Genomic DNA, 19,816 nt, shown 5'->3' on the forward strand with positions numbered 1-19,816 from the left:
CGGGCCCAGAATCGCCGTTCCACACCATGAACTTGACCCATTGCCACCATGATCTCCACGGCGCGGCGTACCCTGCTTTGTGAGAGGTCTGCACCACTCTGTGAATTCCTGTCCTCACCGCGCTGCCGGAGCCTCCTCGCCCGATTTCTCAGCAGCTGACTGTGGAAGAGGTGGACGATAAGGTGCGAGGAGTTGACAACGGCCATAAGTGCAGCGATGATCGCAGCGGGCTCCATGCTCACAGTGCTGTGGCGTCCGCGCTGTAACCGACCAGAGAAGGGCGCGAACAGATTTCCCGCTGGAGCTTTCAGGGAGGGAGGGCGTGATTGACGGTTCTATGATGACAGTTACCCAAAACCACCCTCGACACATTTTCCCCCCCAGCAGGCATTGGGGGCTCTACCCAGCATTGGGCAGCGGGGACTGCGGGAACTGTGGGATAGCTTCCCACAGTGCACCGCTTCCAAAGTCGACGCCAGCCCCGTTACTGTGGACTCAGAAATTCGAATTAGTGTATTTACTGTGGATCCACAAATTCGACTTCATAAGGTCGAATCCACAAATTCGACTTAAGTAGATTCGAAATAGTCTTGTAGTGTAGACAAGGCCTTAGTCTTGTATTTCTGGAGCTTTGCCAGTAGTACTTTTGTTTGTGGATTTATTTCAGCATATTGTCCTTGATGGGAACTATTTACTGGTAGCATTTTTTAATTTGCTCAAAACAGACCTATTGGTTCTACTATAGGCGCCGACTTCGTGGATGCTCTGGGGCTGGAGTGCCCACAGGAAAAAACTTGTGAGTGCTCAGCACCCACCAGCAGCCCCTTGGATCAGCTCCTCCTCCTTCCTCTCCCTCTCCCCCAGTCTTCCTGCCCCTGGTGGGCCCCGCTGATCAGCTCCTCCCCCTCCCTCCCAGCTTCTCCTGCCTGCTGCGATCAGCTGTTCAGCGGCATGCAGGAGATGCTGGGGGAGGGGGCAGAATGGGGCAGGAAGGGGGTTTGGAGGAAGGGGTGGAGTGGGGGTGGGGCCTGAGGCAGAACAGGGGTTGAGCACTCCCCTGGGAACAGGAAGTGAGCACCTCTGGGTTCTACCATTTGCTGGCTTTCATGCATCAGTAATTCATGGTAAGCACCTTCTGAGGTAGCTGTTGAGCAGCAGTTTGGAAATGTTCTAAAATAGGATCCTCAAGTGTTGTTGAATACTGGTCTAAATTTTCAGGTGACTAGTAATTTTTGAGTCTTCATCTTGATGAAGTCTTTTAAAAGAGACCTTATTTTTAGAGGGTGAGTGCTTGGCACTTGATAATTGGGTTCCATTAAGGTACCTCAGATTGGGTTTACAATGACAAGTTGCTTTTAAAAATTTAGGCCACAATTTGAGGCATTTAATTAACTTGTAATTCTTTGTATAATCTCTTACAATCTTACATATTTAGTATACATATCTCATTATGAATACTTTTTGTTACGCTTCAATGAGATTTAACTTGCTATGTGTAATTTAAATGACATTTCAAACTCTGAAGTAATTTTTTGGGTCTGTTTGTCTTACAGGAAAAAAATATTTTATTGCCTTATGTAAGAAATGACAGGTCCTTTTGAAGATAAGAAATCCATCTTTTGGACAGCTAACAATGAAGTGGATTAAGGGCCAGATTTTTAAAGGTATTTAGGTGCCTTAAGATGCAGATAAGTGCTTAGTGGAATTTACAGAAGCATCTAGGTGCTTAAATACTTAAAAACAAACAAACGAGGAAAAAAAAACTGGTCATTAGTCAAGAACGCCAATAGAATGTAAACAAATTACAATGGATGTAAATTTGTTTATTTAATTATCAAAAGCAAGAAGTGTTTTCAGCACTGACAAACTCAGGTTCACTGAATCAACTTCAAGATTTGTAGAACCACCAACTTTAAACCAGTATTTCTGACTCAGATTTTGTTTGCAATATTCAGATTTTCATTAGCTGTAATAATGGAACAGAAACACAAGTTGTAGTAATTCTCAAACATGACTTACATCCAAGTATATTAATTCTTGTATTTTGAAATTGACTTTGATTGCTTTTCAGTAATTCACATTGACGCTCAGTGACCTCTTGCATTCTGTGGCTATACTACTAGTTTCTTTCAAGATGTTTAATATCTTGACGTTTTAGTTTCATTGAAAGGCAGCACAGTTTCCATAAAACTAGAATATCCACCCAAACAATCGTTGACTGTACAGGGGAGCTGCCTATAGGGCAGTGGATTTCAGGAACTGCAATACTAACTAGTGTCATCCAATTATACTATTTTTCCAAAGTGAAAATGGGAAGTGGTGACAATGAAAAATTGCAAGAATCCTTATCGGAAGTGCATGCTAGTGAAAGTCTTGTAGTTGTTTCATTAAATAAGGATTGTATAATGAAAAGAAGCCTCAAAGTCTTTTAGTTAATAATGTACAGTATTGCTTACATAAGCAAATACAGCTCTCTAAATTGACTAACTTCAAGCATAATACAAAAATTTTGGTCTAGCTACTTGTAATAGGTTCTGTACTCAGAATTGCCATAAAGCTGAAATTAATCCTTTCACTCCTGAAATTGGATTTTTCTAGCATCATTTTTTTTCTAGCAAAGGATAAATTTGAACTAGAAATTGAACCAGAGGAAGGATTAGATAGAGCAATAGTACTAAAAATTTGCAAAGTTAGATTTGTTAAAGATGTGATTAGCTTTTCAGTTGTCTTAATATTGTCTAAACTATGCAAAATAAGGTTGTCAAAAAAGTCCTGGATTTTCTCTTGGTTTTTGTCATCTTTGTTTCTATACATACAGCAGCGGTTTCAGACAATCATTGTAATTCTTTAATGTCCCTTATGTGTGTCAATTAAAATATTTTGTGAGTCCAATCTGTTTGTACACTTATATTTAAAGCACACAGTGCATCAGTTTGAAAGCCTTAAATTTACAAAAGACTGAAATAGTTCAACTATAATTGGCGGTTACAGGTATGTTCTTCCCAGTAGCAACCCTATAGCTAATGCTGAAGGCAATTCCAGTTTTACTCTCATCCCTTCTATTTCAAACTCTTTTAGTGCTGAGATTCCTTAAATGTTATCAATTGTGGATTAGTGATTGGCTATATCATTAGTAAATGGGGAATAATTTTGCAGTGGCAGGAAGACTGATTACTTGATTTAGTAGAATGTTTCTATCTCTGGCATTTGACTTATTCAATTCTAGAACAGATTACCTTATCCATTAGAAAGGAACAAAAAATTTTTTTAACTTCATGGAGACAATTTAAACCAGAATGTAGAGAGCATAGTTGTGTGAAAAGATGTTCCCTATACATCACTCTTAAATGACATATTATGTGCCCACAAGCACAATATCAGAGCACCAGATTATTGGTAACACAGCCATCCACTTGACTGACATCACTTCCTGAAGGCCTGTGGATTTTTCATCCCAGTAGTGACATGGCCTGCCTTTGTTTGGCAAAAAAGGAAATTTTTCTCACTAACCTGAAAGCATATTCTTAAATATACTAATTAAAGCTAAGGATGAGCAAACCAACTCTATCAAAATAGGAAACCAGACCATTTGTTAATTGCTGTAGTTAATAATCTGTACCTGGCTAAGTAATTCAGTCAGTACTGACACATTCTATAATAGACTTGAAATTGTACTGCAGGTGGAAAAGACGGTCTACATTTTACTTCCATCTGTTTTCCTAGCAATTGGTCTTAAACATGCAGAAGGGAAGGACAGATGGTTTTAATGAGAGCATATTTTTCTTGTAAAATTATCATACATCTTGTGGAAATATTTTTGAGATGTTGATATCCCAAATGCTGGCTTAAGTTTAATGCTGAAGTACTGTGATTGAAGAGTTTCAGAGTAGCAGCCGTGTTAGTCTGTATCCGCAAAAAAAACAGGAGTACTTGTGGCACCTTAAAGACTAACAAATTTATTGTAGCATGAGCTTTCGTGAGCTAAAGCTCACTTCTTCGGATGCATAGAATGGAACACACAGACAGGAGATATTTATACATACAGAGAACATGAAAAGGTGGAAGTATGCATACCAACAGGCAGAGTCTAATCAATTGAGATGAGCTATCGTTAGCAGGAGGAAAAAAAACTTTTTGAAGTGATAATTAAGATGGCCCATAGAAGGTGTGAGGAGAACTTAACATAGGGAAATAGATTCAATTGGTGTAATGACCCAACCATTCCCAGTCTTTATTTAGACCACAGTTAATGGTATCTAGTTTGCATATTAATTCAAGTTCAGCAGTCTCTCTTTGGAGTCTGTTTTTGAAGTTTTTTTGTTGCAAAATTGCCACCTTCAAGTCTGTCACTGAGTGGTTAGGAAGGTTGAAGTGTTCTCCCACTGGTTTTTGAATGTTATGATTCCTGATGTCAGATTTGTGTCCATTTATTCTTTTGCGTAGAGACTGTCCGGTTTGGCCAATGTACATGGCAGAGGGGCATTGCTGGCACATGATGGCATATATCACGTTGGTAGATGTGCAGGTGTACGAGCCCCTGATGGTGTGTCTGATGTGATTAGGTCCTGTGATGGTGTCACTTGAATGGATATGTGGACAGAGCTGGCATCGGGCTTTATTGCAAGGATAGGTTCCTGGGTTAGTGTTTATGTTGTATGGTGTGCGGTTGCTGGTGAGTATTTGCTTCAGGTTGGGAGGCTGTCTATAAGCAAGGACTGGCCTGTCTCCCAAGATCTGTGAGAGTGAGGGATCATCTTTAAGGATAGGTTGTAAATCTTTGATGATGCGCTGGAGAGGTTTTAGTTGGGGGCTGTAGGTGATGGCTAGTGGTGTTCTGTTATTTTCTTTTTTAGGCCTGTCCTGTAGTAGGTGGCTTCTGGGTACTCTTCTGGCCAGTAGTAGAAGCCACCTACTACAGGACAGGCCTAAAAAAGAAAATAACAGAACACCACTAGCCATCACCTACAGCCCCCAACTAAAACCTCTCCAGCGCATCATCAAAGATTTACAACCTATCCTTAAAGATGATCCCTCACTCTCACAGATCTTGGGAGACAGGCCAGTCCTTGCTTATAGACAGCCTCCCAACCTGAAGCAAATACTCACCAGCAACCGCACACCATACAACATAAACACTAACCCAGGAACCTATCCTTGCAATAAAGCCCGATGCCAGCTCTGTCCACATATCCATTCAAGTGACACCATCACAGGACCTAATCACATCAGACACACCATCAGGGGCTCGTACACCTGCACATCTACCAACGTGATATATGCCATCATGTGCCAGCAATGCCCCTCTGCCATGTACATTGGCCAAACCAGACAGTCTCTACGCAAAAGAATAAATGGACACAAATCTGACATCAGGAATCATAACATTCAAAAACCAGTGGGAGAACACTTCAACCTTCCTAACCACTCAGTGACAGACTTGAAGGTGGCAATTTTGCAACAAAAAAACTTCAAAAACAGACTCCAAAGAAAGACTGCTGAACTTGAATTAATATGCAAACTAGATACCATTAACTGTGGTCTAAATAAAGACTGGGAATGGTTGGGTCATTACACCAATTGAATCTATTTCCCTATGTTAAGTTCTCCTCACACCTTCTATGGGCCATCTTAATTATCACTTCAAAAAGTTTTTTTTCCTCCTGCTAACGATAGCTCATCTCAATTGATTAGACTCTGCCTGTTGGTATGCATACTTCCACCTTTTCATGTTCTCTGTATGTATAAATATCTCCTGTCTGTGTGTTCCATTCTATGCATCCGAAGAAGTGAGCTTTAGCTCACGAAAGCTCATGCTACAATAAATTTGTTAGTCTTTAAGGTGCCACAAGTACTCCTGTTTTTTTTGTGATTGAAGAACTACTTCCTTGTGTGTAATCCATCCCAAATTGTGCAACATACTTTCTTAGCTGCATTCCCAACCCTCTCTAACCAAAACAAAGTACAGTTGAAACTTTATCTGACAAAACAGCTCAAGCCAGAAACATGAAATTACTACTAAAATGTCTTTGAGGAAAAAAGCCTCCATGAAAGAGCATTCATATTTTTAAAGATGTAGATGTTTTAAAGTCTTCAGGTACAAAGTGTCCTACAGATGCTTTCTCCTGTTTCCGATGCCTGTTTTTAACTAAGGTAGAATATTGGATGTGAATGGATGAGAACACCTCAGAGTTTAGTATCTGTCTTGTTTTAAATGTCCCTTTCCCTGAATATTTAAAAGCAAAAAAAGTTTTACATTAAATCCGTATTAGGGTGAGAGATCAGCAGGAAGTTTGCAAAGTGTGGGATGTGGTTGGGTTTGAAAAGTTTTAATATATGCATAAATATATGGCAGGAGTCTTGACTTTTTTAAACTTGGAAAATGCTTCATTAGAAAAGTATTGGTTTCAATAAACACTCATTGGGAGGAATTCCCAGTTCCAGAAGGAATTTCTTCTTGAAACCGGAGAAACATACACCAGGATGGCCAACAGGCTGATGGTTAGGGCATCCTGGTGGATAGGTAGGGGACCAAGGACTTGAAACAGGGCCTAACTTGGGCAAAGCCTGGACTTGAATGGGGGTTTCTCTAACACTGAGCTTTTGGCTATTCTGGGGTACATTCTATCACTCTGTTTTTCCTATACAGCAGAACAAAATCATTTCAAAACCTCAAGTTTTTATGAAATGGAAATGTCTTCTGGCCAGCCTTACTTAAGAGCACAAGTCCCAGTGACATTCAGTGGGGGACACGCTCCAATTCAAATTACTCATGAAAATTCCACCTATGGTTTCTAACGCTAAGTTGGCTTGTTTTAGGTATGTAACTTCCACTGATTTCTAGAACTCTAAACTTCAAGATATTACTGTTACATGTATACAATAAATTACTGTTGAATGTGAAAATTAAACTTCACTACTTAGAGTTGCTGTTCTATTGTATGTATGGGTTTTCAGCTTCAGTGGCAGACTTGCACGTAGGATACTTAAGAACAGCCATACTGGGTCAGACCAAAGGTCCATCTAGCCCAGTATCCTGTGTTCTGACAGTAGATAATGTCAAGTGCTCCAGAGGGAATGAACAGAACAGGTAATCATCAAGTGATCCATCCCCCATTGCCCATTCACAGCTTCTGGCAAATTAAAACAGACTTGTCAACTTGTACATCAGTTTTCTAAAAGAAATAACAAACCTTTCTACATCTTCAAATGTTGTCTAAATACTTGTTTAGCTTATTTTCAATGGTTTTAGGCTGACTCCCTCAACTCTCCTTTTCTTTAGCAGCTGTAGAATTATGTAGAGGTACACTGTCCTTATTAATATTTCATATCTGACTTAAGGGACTGCACTGTTTGAACCCAAATAAGACTTGATGAATACTGTAACATACAGCTTTACTTGTATCCAATCCCAATACAAATAGCAGGCACATAAAATGTCTCTGAAATATTGCACATTTTCTCTCTCCCCTCCACACTGAGAATTTTTGGGATCACCCCAAAGCTGAGGCTAGAATTTACCTCCAAAACACCCAAGTTTATGTGAAAGGCCAATAGCTGCCCCATGCCTCTCAGTTATATTGCTCGCGCTCCAGGGGCTGACTGCTCAGAGCAGTAGTACTCTTTCCATTTGTTAGCGTGCCTCTAGGCTCTGGAGTTTACTCTTTTTCTGTAAATGCTTAGCTCCAGGCTCTAGTGCAAAATATTCCTAGCCCATGATTGGCTGTGTGGAAAATGGGTTTAGGCCCCACTTTCTCTGGAGAGAGAGGACATCTTTTGAACCCTAAACTTTTGAGGGGGGCGAAGAGTACATATCCCACAATGGCCTGTTGTCTTTGCTCAAGAGGGGAAGGGAAAGAACATTCCCTACTACACCACTTCTCTCAAACAAAATTTCCCTAGCAAACATTGTTAGTGGAGTCTGCAAAGCTTCACCATGGGCTCTGACTGTCACTATTGTCGTACTTGGTGAGAGGAGTCCTGCTCTTTTGCAAACATGGATGAATTGTCACAAAGGAGTACAAAAGAATATCGTAAGTGTGTAGGGAGAGAATCAGAAAGGCTAAAGCACAAAATGAATTACACCTAGCAAGAGACATAAAAGGCACTAAGAGGAGGTTCTTTAAATACATTAGGATCAAGAGAAAGACATATAAGAGTATGTCCTCTACTTAGTGGGGAAGGAGCTAATAACTGATGATATCAAGAAGGCGGAGGTATTCATGTCTATTTTGTTTGCCTTAACTAAAAAGGCTAGTGGTGATCAGATAATATTAACAAGAAGGGTGAAGGAACACAAGCCAAAATAGAGAAGGAACAGGTTACAGAATATTTCGATAAGATGGATGTATTCAAGTTGATAGGGCCTGAGGAATTTCATCATCAGGTACTTAAGGAACTAGTTGAAGCAATCTTGGAACAATTAGCAATTATGTTCAAGAACTCATGGCGGATGGATGAGGTCCACAGGACTGGTGAAGGGTAAATGTAATGCCTATCTTTAAAAAGGGGAACAAGGAGGACTCCGGGAATTATAGACAGTCAGCCTAACTTTGGTATCTGGAAAGATACTGGAACAAATTATTAAACAATCTTTGTAAGCACCTAGAGGATAATAGGATTTTAATTAGGGCTGTCGATTAATCACAGTTAACTTGTGCAATTAACTCAAAATAAATCATGATTAATCACTGTTTTAATTGTACTGTTAAACAATAGAATACCAATTGAAATGTATTAAATATTTTGGATGTTTTTCTACATTTTCATATATATTGTATTCTGTGTTGTAATTGAAATCCAAGTTTATATTCTTTTTAATTAAAAATATTTTCACTGTAAAAATGATAAAAGAAATAGTATTTTTCAGTTCACCTCATATAACTACTGTAGTGCAATCTCTTTGTTGTGAAAGTGCAATTTACAAATGTAGATTATTTTTTTTTTGGTTACATAACTGAACTCAAAACCAAAACAACATAATACTTCAGAGGCTACAAGTTCACTCAGTCCTACTTTTTGTTCAGCCAATAGCCAAGACAAACAAGTTTGTTTACATTTACAAAAGATAATGCCGCCCTCTTATTTACAATGTCACCAGAAAGTCAGAACAGGCATTTGCATGGAACTTTGTAGTCAGCATTGCAAGGTATTTACTTGCCAGATATGCTACACATTTGTATGCCCCTTCATGCTTTGGCCACGATTCAAGAGGACATACTTCCATGCTGATAATGCTCATTAAAAAAATAATGCATTGATTAAATTTGTAACTGAACTTCTTGGGGAGAATTGTAGGTCTCCTGCTCTGTTTTACCTGCATTCTGCCATATATTTCATGTTATAGCAGTCTCAGATGATGACCCAGCACATGTTGTTCATTTTAAGAACACTTTCACTGCACATTTCACAAAATGTAAGAAGGTACCAATGTAAGATTTCTAAAGATAGCTATGGCACTCAACCCAAGGTTTAAGAGTCTGAAGTGCCTTTCAAAATCTGAGAGGGATGAGGTATGGAGCATGCTTTTAGAAGTCGTAAAAGAGCAACACTCCAATGCTACAGAACCTGAACCACCAAAAAAGTAAATCAACCTTTTGCTGGTGGCATCTGACTCAGATAATGAAAACGAACATGCGTTGGTCTGCACTGCTTTGGATTGTTATTGAGTAGAACCCGTCATCAGCATGGATGCATGTACCCTGGAATGGTGGTTGACGCATGAAGGGACACATGAATCTTTAGAGCATCTGGCATATAAATATCTTGCTATGCTGGCCAGATCAGTGCCATGTTCTCACTTTCAGTGACATTGTAAGCAAGAATCAGACAGCATTATCTCCTGGAAATGTAAACAAACTTCTTTATATTTAAATCAGTATATTTGAAAACATCCAAAAATATTTAAATAAATAGTATTATATTGTTTAACAGTGCTACTAATCATGCGATTAATTGTCATTAATTTTTTTAATTGCTTGACTACCCTAATTATAAGCAATAACCAACATGGATTTGTCAAGAGAAAATCATGCCAAACCAGCTAATTTCCTTTGTTGACAGGGTTACTGGCCTGGAGGTAGGAGAGAATCAAGAGCCGTGATGTATCTTGATTTTAGTAAGGCTTTAATCATAGTTTCTCATGACAGTCTCATAAGCAAACTAGGGAAATATGGCCTAGGTGAAATTACTATAAGGTGGGTCTACACCTGGTTGAAAGATCCTACTAAAAATAGTTATCAAGGGTTTGCTGTCAAAGTAGGAGGGTAGAGCTAGTGGGGTCCTGAAGGGATAGACCTGATATTGTTGCTATTCAATATTTTCATTAATGACTTGGACAGTGGAGTGAAGAGAGTGCTTGCAAAATTTGCAGATGGCATCAAGCTGGGAGGGGTTGCAAGCATGTTGGGAGACCAGATTAAAATTCAAAATGACCTTGACAAATTGGATAATTGGTCTGAATTCAACAAGATTAAATTAAATAAAGATAATTGCAGCACACTTCACTTAGAAAGGAAAAATCAAATGGACAGCTACATAATGGGGAATAACGGGCTAGGTCAGGGATCTCAAACTCAAATCACCACAAGAGCCACATGAGGAGTAGTACGTTGGCCCGAGGGTTGCATCACTGAAACCTTTTCAGACAATGATACAAAAGTATAGTAAAAAATGAAAAAAAGTAATATAGTATGCTATTAAAAGTCCTTCCCCCCCCCGTGATATTTCTCTCTGATTCACCTTCCCTTTCCCTCCCTTCCAGTGTTAAAGGAAAATGGCTTTTCCCAGTGACTGACTACTGCTGCTTTCCCTGCTCTCTTCTCCTGCTGCATTTCACACTGCGCATGGGATCAATGGGGATAGATTTGAGTGGCATGTGTGTTTGGCCCTCCCTTGAGGGAGGAGAGATTTGAAGAGTGGCGAAGGGGCTGGCTGAGGGTTGGTGTGAGTCAGGGTATAGCTGGAGGGGAGGGTTGGGGATGCAGGAAGAGCAGGCTGAATAGCTTGGTTGGGAGCAACGCGCTGCAAGGCTGTTTGTCAAGCTTGGGCAGTTCGACTCGGGTAGACTCCAGAGAACTGTGGAAACAGCTCATTGAAATGCACGCAGCAGACATCCCCACCTCCAGAGCCAGAGTGACTGTAAACACTGCCTTAAACAGCAACTCTGAGAGCCCGCCTGCCTGCCCTCCTCCCTAGAGCATGTGTGTGGGAGCTGGCAGCAGCAGGGCCAGAGGTGGGTTATATTTTGCTGATTCAGCTAACAGTGTCTTCCCTGCCCCACCTCTTCTCACCCCTTCCCCAAAGTTCCCGCCCCAATTCCGTCCCCCCCGCCCCTATTCCAACCCCTTCCCCAAATCCCCGCCCTGGCCCCCGCCTCTTCTCCATCTCCTCCACTGAGCTCCCCGTGTCCCTACGTTTCTCTGATTTCTGTTAATCCTGCTGGGAAGGCAGCAGCCCTTTACTCTTCTGAATGACTTAATATATACATGTCTGAGATTCTGTGCTAGCAGGGAGAGTTGCTAGCACAGAATACACCGCATAGCCTGGTGACTCCTATTTAAAAGAGAAAATCAGAAACTCATGAAAATAGGAATGTTAACGTTTATACCATTTTCTTTGAAAAGAAGACAATGTGGAAGCTTGGAGTAACTATTTATTAACATAAAGATAAAAGCAGTCAAAACCAGTACTTAACACTCACATACACTGACCATTTTTATGAGACATATTTCTGTACAATAATTTGGCTGGCTTGAGCACGCGCGTGCGCACACACACACACACACATCTAGCAATTTAGCAGGGCCATAAGTGTCCTTACATAAGCTTGTAAAAATGGTTCACCAAAATAGTCACAAGGAGAGAATATAACGCGTACATAATTTTTCCATATTTTAAAATGGAAAAGATTGTGCGTGTGATAAACAATGTTACATCACAGTCCCTTAGCTGTAGCACCTATCGACTGGTGTATGGATGCTGTTTGAATGCAAATATAACATTTACCATTACTTGGACCCACAATTAAAACTTCTAGTTGTTGTTCAGGACCCACCATGAAGCTGAAAAGGAAAAAAAAATATTTACTGACCAATCTTTATTTTATTTTTACAGTATTCCTCTTTCTTCTTCCCTTCTCCCCCAAACTCTTTCTTAAAACCCTAAATAGATCATCTATAACCTATTCCTCTGCTAGTCTAAAGAAATAGTATTAAACTGTTCTTTCTGTGTTCAATTCCCACCAAAGATAATTGGAGATGTGCATTTTCTAGGACAGAACTTGCTTAATCAGGGGAGGAGAGTAGTAGTCCAGGAGAAGTTGGTGGAGGAGCTGAGCAGAACAGTGGAGGAGGGAGAGAGAGCTTTTAGTGCAACAGTTTACACCTTTGTACTCTAGCTTCTTAAATTCCCAATATTTGCCTTGGAGAAGGAAATTGATCAGAATGGAGGCTTCTTTTCTTAGATCCACCCAACTTTGGCCATGAAAGTCCAGTTTTCTATAATGCTTAAGAGTGCAGCAGTGGTTTGGTAAACAATTTGTCCAAATGAATCCCAATCCCACAGCTCAGCATCCAGGTGTATGGTACCAGTAACATACTAGGTCTTTCCTCTAGCTATGGTCATCTCCACTGCAAGGCTCTTGCATGGAGGATGGGGGACATAACTGGTGATTGACCTTGGGGAAGATGTACTCTTTCGCAATAGCCTTCAAAGCAAGGGTAGCTGAGTGAGGTGTCTGTCCACCTTCTTCATCAGCTGATCTAAAATAGGGTGTAAGGAACAACAGCCTCATTGGGCAAAAGTACCTGGCCCAGGAAACTCTGAGTTGTGATTCCTGCAGATTCCTGTCTCAGTTTTAAATCAAAATCAGTGGTCTTGGACTATTTCCATAAGAACTAGATCCTCTCTTGTAGATTCACTGCCTTTGTACTTCTCTGTAGTGAAAATGTATTTGGAATCAGCTGATTCCTCTGGTCCACCTGAGTCCAAATAGCAGCCTGCATCTCTCTGCGCTCACTTAAGCAGCTGGAATTGTATGGTCAATGAGGTGGAGCACTGTGAATGCATCATGAAGCATTGATCTTTGCTGAGCCAGTGCTGAGGCCAGACTCCTGCTTTATGGACATCAAAGTCAGGTACATGAGTGTCAGTCTTGTTGCAAAAAGTGCTCCAACCGTGCTGGGAGTTCTGCCCTTTCCAATGTAGGGTAAGAAGAATACATCAAAGTTAGTACTAAGTGGTTCATGGCAACCTGGAGCAAGTGGGCCTGGTCACTCATCTCCCATTAACATCCAGTCACATGACATGGGTCAAGGTTTCAAAAGGGTTATACTCCTGTCAAATGACAGTGATCAGAATCTACTGACTCCACTGGCTACTGTTGCAAGGAGGATCCCCGATATCACTCCTGCAAACCCCTCACTCTTGTGAGTAGTCCTTATCCTGGTGAGTATATTCCTATTGACATGAACTGAATTACTCATAGAAGAGAAGGCTTGTAATCTTTATTGCATCACAGATTCAGTATGTGACTTTGGAGAAGTCAGTTCATCTCCTTGTTGGTCAACTCAGCTGGAAAATTGGGTTAAAAAGGATCATACTGAAAATCAGTAGCTGTATCTGAGCTGGGCTTCCCTGGGTTACATCAATTACAAAATTGCAGTTGCTAGTAGCAGAGTTATTTCTGTTCTTCACTGAGTTTTAAACTGGTCTCAGTCTACATTGTATGTGACTGTTGCATAAAATATAGTAATTGCCTTACAGCCGTCATTTTTGCTCTCTCTTAAGCCTTTTCTTTCCTTTGAATACAAATTTGTATGAAGATCCTTATGCTGCAATTACTGCACTTGTTGAAAAAAAAACTTAACATAGGTATATATATTTCTAAAGAAAATATAACCTATACATTGTGAAAATTAAACTATGCATATCCTAAATATTACTTTCCTATATTATTTTTTTGAGTAAGAAATTCATGTTGAGCAATACTCTGATTGCCATGGTAATAATCTACCAGGACGAATGCTGTAGACTAAAATCCCACTTAAAAGGCAGAGTGCATGCTTTAAACATCATGTTTTAAATTCAATTTCAGACTGATCTTTATATTTAAACATTTATAAATGATATATACATTTTATTTGATTTGGTGCTAAACATACTTTCCCCAGCCAAGATTGGAACACCACTATTTCTTCTTTCTCCATCCCTTACTGAATTCCAGTCCAGCCATTGGCACAATGTAGTCTGACACTACCATGCAGAGGGAAATAGTGCATTTTATTACTAAATTATTGAGCCAAATTCTGCATTCCTTGGTTAGGGTTTACTCATTCCTTACTCAGGCAAACTCTCATTGAAGGCAGTGGAGTTTGTGCATGGGAGTTTGCTTGATGGAAAAACCTCAAGTGGTCTAGAGGTTAGGGACTGGCCCAATTCCTACAATAGGAGATATGGGTTCAATTTCGAGCTCTACTCCAGATTTTCTGTATGACCTTGGACAAAGTACTTAATCTCTCTGTGCCTCAGTTCTCCATTTGTAAAATGGGGATGATCCTTGCTCCATTCATTGTTGTTCTTGTCTACTTAGACTGTAAGCTCTTTGGGACAGGAAGTTTCTCTTATAAGGTGCATGTATACCACATAGTACTAGGTGCTACTGTAATACAAATAATATTATTTGTAATTTGGGAATCTTCTGCACCTCAGCTTTTCAGAATGGAGTTTGGAGAAAAATTGCAGGAAATATACACAATTGGGTGGTAAATTAAGAGCACGCTTTCTGTCAATGTAATACAAGCAGATGCAATTAAACTGAAATCTAGCTCTTTATCAGAAAGCAAACATATTTTCTGCCTAAATATTTTTAAACCAGTAGTGCAAAAACAGTTCAAAGCAATAGAATGTTACTATTTACAAAGGAACTCTTTATATTCTGGATATTCTATGTACCATATTTGTTAGTTTAATACTTAATTTGTAATAATCTTACCTTTTCTCCAATAGGAGGAAGTATTGTGTATGTTCCTATTACTGATGTGTTTAACAGCTGTATTACTGTATACAAACCCATGATGCTTAATGAAAAAGAAAAAAAAAGAGCAGAAGAGAGGCAAAACTACAAAAGAGTGTTGAATAAGGGAATATTCTGCAGTTATTCCACATATGGAACATTCTAGTCAATGGGAAGTCTTCATATTGAAGCAAGTAAAGTATTGTGAAAAACGTGATAATTACCAGGTACTAGCATAGTTGTCATGAGTTCTGGAGTTTCCAAGAAGTCCACGTTACTCCTTTGGAATGTCTTGCTGTAGTTCATTTGGAGATGACTGTAAACATATAAGTGATGAGAACTTAACAAGATTTAAAAGGAATGAATATTTATATGGCTATGAAGAATAGCCAGAAATTCATAATTATAATTTTAAAAAAATTCAGAAAGGATATTAAACGTGTTTCAGGGCTTTAGCCAATCTCTAACTATTAGAGACCAGGATTAGACCTAATGTGTGGGGCATATTATCCCATCTCAGCCTGCAGTGGCTTTCTGGCATCTTCCTTGGCGGCATCTGGTACTGGAAACTGAACTAAATGAATCTTTGGTCTGATCCTGTATGGCGATTCGTCTATTCCAATGATGTTGAAGTGCCTTTTCAATTCTTCTTATTACTGTTGCAGAAGGTAAATGCACCTTCTCTGAACTCATTGGGCTGGATTCTATAAGCAGGATATTAGGCTGCAGAAAACCCCAAAACAATGGATTCCACCTTCAGATTGGTAGGCCTGATCTTTTTTATAAAACGCAGTTCAGAATAATATCTCCACCTCTTCCCACTTCCCTAAATCTCTGCCTCCTTCACTCTAGAACCCAGCTGGTGGGAAATCCTCTGGGTGTGATATCTTCCAAGGTCCTGAAGAGAGACTGGAAGCCTGCTAGGCTTTTGTGGTAGGGGTGGGAAACCTTGGGAGAAGGCACCAGTGACCATTCACATGCCTAAAGTTACACATGTGCGTAAGTATTTTGCAGGATTGCAACCTGTCTGTCTCCTTTTGGCTCCTTGTCCACCCTGCATTAGCTCTCTGCCAGCATCATTCTGATGACTCCTAACTCTATATCTCTCCACCTTCAGTCTCTGCCTATTCAAGTCAGACTATTGGATGTCTTTCCAATAGATATTCAAATAGTGTTTTAAGCTCAATTCAGAAAAAAACTGGACTGTTATGAAGCATTCTTAATGGCATTTAATTGGAAAGTAGATCAAGTAAATTAATGAAAGATATTTATATCTTTATATACCAATACTTTCATGCAGTTACTTTCTAATCTTCTAAACAACCTGAAATGCAAAAGGTAATCTCACTACTTGCCTATTCCAGGCACTGCTGTTCTCCCAGAACTCATAAATGATGAAGCGGGATTCGCTTGAAAGCTTCTGTATGGAAACACTAACAGTTGTAGGACAGAATTAGCAAGCACACTTTCCCCAAGCTACTGTACAGTGATTGAACAGTGATTGAACTCAGTGATTTCTGTAAAAAGGATATACCTGGATAGTCTGAGGGAAAAATATGTGGAGTTAGAGGCATCTGTTTTGCTAATGACTTGAGCTCTTTTCTACTCTTATCTGTGATATACTGCATGGTATTTTTAAGCAGAATTTTCATTTATAACCTTTAAAATTAGAACTGTTATAATGGACTCTTATTTACAAGATTAATTTCTCGTACTGTTCCAAATGCTAGGGTACTTTATCTCAAAAAGCATGGTTCAGTATTATAGAAACCAAACCAACTGTGCTGTGCAGCAAACCAGCATAATGCAGTGTTTCCCACAGAGAGCAAGTGAAGTAAGTTGTGAAGTAAGGACAAGATTTTCAAGAATGAGTAGTGACTTAGATGCCTCAGTACTTATGTGCCCAATTTAAGACAGGTTAAAAGAGTCCTATTATCAGAAAGTGCTGATTACCCACTGTAGCAGGGTGGACACCTGCTCCTGCCCCGAGAGGCTTAAAACAGCCCTAGGAAAGGGCTATGGCAGGAGAAAGCAGCCACTGGGCTGACTGGGGGAAGCAGGCAGAGCTGCGGCCATGCCCCAAACAGAGCCCAGCTGGCCCCTATAAGAGGCTGCGAGCCAGGAGCCCAAACAGTCTCTCTCAAGCTGTAGAGGGAGACAGATCTGGTTGCAGGGACCTGAGCAGAGTACCTGAGTGGAGCAGGGCTGGGGAAAGGCAGAGGAGCTGGGGAGGCTCCAGCCTGGAAAGCCCCAGGCTGTTGCCTAGCAGAAGGCCAACAGGTACTGAGGGTTGTAAAGGGCAGCCCAGGGGTAGGCAAAGGCAGCAGGTCCAAACCAACCTTGCCAGTGATGAGTGGCATACACTGCAGTCTGCCCCAGGGAATGGGTGCTAGTTGGTGACTGGCAGTAACATTACACTGAGGCAAGGTGGAGTTAGGGGATGGGGGTTCCCCTGGGCAGGGAGACCCCAAGACTGAGGGGTTACTGCCAGAGGGGCAGCACCCCAGAGAAAGAGGCACGGAGTCCTGGGTAAGACGGTAAGGTGGATCACCAGCCTGCAGAGGACGCTCCGGAAGCTGGATGAGCTAATTCCCGACAGAGACCAGCAGGAGGCGCTACAGGGATTAGTCCGCGTGTTTACACCCACGCTCTGAAAATCAAGCCTCCTGGGTAAGGTGTCTCAGAGTAGGATACTCAGAAATTAAGGCATCTAAATTATTAGTCACTTCTGAAAATCTTGGCCTAAATTATGCTGCTTCACTTGTGCAGGTTTGTTTTCCAGAGGTGAGAAGTTCATTAAAGCAGGATAGACCTTAGGTGTTTTGGAAGCAAGCAGCCATATGTGGCATAAAGATAGACTGATCACTGTCTGTTACTCATACACTTTTTAAAAACAGTATCTTTTTATCATGTATTTCTGTTGTGATGGCACCTGGGGACCCCACATGTGGAATAGAGTCACATTGTACTAGCTACTGTACTAACAAACAACACAAAAACAGTCCCTGCCTGACAGCCCAAATTCTCAGAAAAAACTTTCCCCCCATGTATTGTCTGCTTTTGGGTTTATTCCTCCAGTTGTCTTAGACAGCTTGCCATGGAGTTCACCTACCAGTCCATGGTGGCATAAAGTATCCCATGGAACATATGCCAATCCTTCCCACAGTTTCATCTGCTTTAGTGCATTCTATAAACCTCATACTCAGGAGCTAGTTTTCAAATATGTAAGTCTTGATATGATTTGTAATTCTGCATTTGGATGCTCAAATTGGCAACTGGATGTACACTGCGAAAAAAGGATACTTATAGATTATTTCCACATCCAAATGTGAGATGTGGAGATTTTATTACTGCTTTGTTTGAAAACTGTGCTCAGTACACCCTAAACTGTAACAGGTAATGAATCCACCCTTTTCGTTATTTCCTGCTACATGAAGAATAGAACACTGTACACTATGAAGAGGTGGTCAGTAACTACATGTAGTAGCACAACAAAATAAAACATCCAGAATGAATCAGAAAGTGACCAGCAGGTGGCACCACTGGCATACCAAATATCTGCTAAATTGTGGAAACAAATCAGTTCTTCCTTTTTCTATGTGCTCTTTCAGTTTTATATTTTCAAACAATTTAGGATTTTTCTTATGACAAGTATGCAGTTCAGTGTTACTAAAGAATGCTTTGGTATGTTGTAAACTCTTTTTTTGTAGCAGGTAGCATTCTGGTTTGCTTTTCCATCTCTTGGCCCTTGTGTGATGGTACATTTGTCCATAACACAGTCAACCATTTCCAAATATTACAAAAAGTTCATATTTTCTTTCTCCAACTGCATTTCCATACGAAGTCTGTTATGGTGAGTCATGTCCATTCCATAGAATCAACTCTCTCTGATGGATAATTGTTCTGCTGGAATATGTTTTATTAGCTCCAATCCTAAACTGATACTGTCCTCGCCCCACATTCACCAGGTTTAAAGAAAGCTATTCCAAGAAACAGTTGTTTATTGCTTCTCCAAACCTTGTTCTGGAATTTGATATGACCAGTTTATTTGTGTTTAGGTGAAGTTGCCCATTATTATTGTTTTACTAGATATGGTTTCCAATTTGATCTCCCTTACCAAGACAAACTCAGCGGACCTGATTTTTCATCATGCTACAGGTCCTTTGCACTACTTTGCCAATGCAAAGGGGAAGTAAAGTCAGTGGATCACACCAACAGGAAGCTCCCCTTTCTTAAGAGTAATGCGGGGATGGTACAGCTCCTGGTGGAGTGGGAAAGTCCAAGAATAAGGAGATGTGGTTATTCACTGTTACTAGAACAGCCCCAGCCATAGGAAACCAAGTGTAAGTTAGAGCAGCCCTGAGCTTGCTCCAACATATGCTAGGGGCTGACCAGTCCCAGAATTGGTGAATCATAAAGATAGCCTTTTGTTCCTCATCATGGGTCCTCTCCTGATTGCTACTCAGTGAGTCTGATTCTCAGCTCTGGCTGCTTTTCCTGATCCAGAAGCTGGTATTATAATCCTACATATCTTAATGACTTGAGATTCTTTTCCATACAGACTTTACTGTGTTGTCTGCATCACTCATTTTCTATGGAATCTTGAGGTATAGTGCAGCTGTTCCACTTCAGAGTTATGGAAGGAATGGAGGTGGTCTGTAACACTGAAATGTTCAGGTATCAGAGGGGTAGCCGTGTTAGTCTGGATCTGTAAAAGCAGCAAACAGGATTCTTTGCTGCTTTTACTGAAATGTTCGTAACTCTGAACAAAGCACAGTTTGGGCTTCAGCAGCTGACACTCCGGGG

At 40.5% G+C, this 19,816-nt stretch overlaps 2 protein-coding genes across 16 annotated transcripts in view; one reads left to right on the forward strand and one right to left on the reverse strand.

Moving 5' to 3' along the window:
• The window catches only part of C2H8orf88 (chromosome 2 C8orf88 homolog), a 129,778-nt gene that overhangs the window by 47,535 nt on the left and 62,427 nt on the right, over window positions 1-19,816 (forward strand). Inside the window, exon 6 of one of the 14 annotated variants that reach the window (XM_045007736.1) lies at window positions 6,647-6,750. The exons of 12 other annotated variants lie outside the window; for them this stretch is intronic. In XM_045007736.1, coding sequence (XP_044863671.1) covers window positions 6,647-6,715 — 69 coding nt within the window. In that variant the 3' untranslated portion in view covers window positions 6,716-6,750. Of the gene's footprint in view, window positions 1-1,553; window positions 2,434-6,646; window positions 6,751-19,816 lie in introns of those variants that run through there. One more of the 14 variants, XM_045007737.1, reaches the window with a different exon arrangement.
• NECAB1 (N-terminal EF-hand calcium binding protein 1) overlaps window positions 11,653-19,816 on the reverse strand; it is a 130,633-nt gene continuing 122,469 nt past the window's right edge. Inside the window, exons 11-13 of one of the 2 annotated variants that reach the window (XM_045007722.1) lie at window positions 16,366-16,443; window positions 15,235-15,326; window positions 11,653-12,059 (exon numbers count right to left, since the gene is read on the reverse strand). In XM_045007722.1, the coding sequence (XP_044863657.1) occupies window positions 12,031-12,059; window positions 15,235-15,326; window positions 16,366-16,443 (199 nt within the window). In that variant the 3' untranslated portion in view covers window positions 11,653-12,030. The remainder of the gene's footprint in view (window positions 12,060-15,234; window positions 15,327-16,365; window positions 16,444-19,816) is intronic. The other variant, XM_045007723.1, reaches the window with a different exon arrangement.

The sequence above is a fragment of the Mauremys mutica genome, chromosome 2 (assembly GCF_020497125.1).
Source record: "Mauremys mutica isolate MM-2020 ecotype Southern chromosome 2, ASM2049712v1, whole genome shotgun sequence".
Classification (NCBI taxonomy): Eukaryota; Metazoa; Chordata; order Testudines; family Geoemydidae; genus Mauremys; species Mauremys mutica.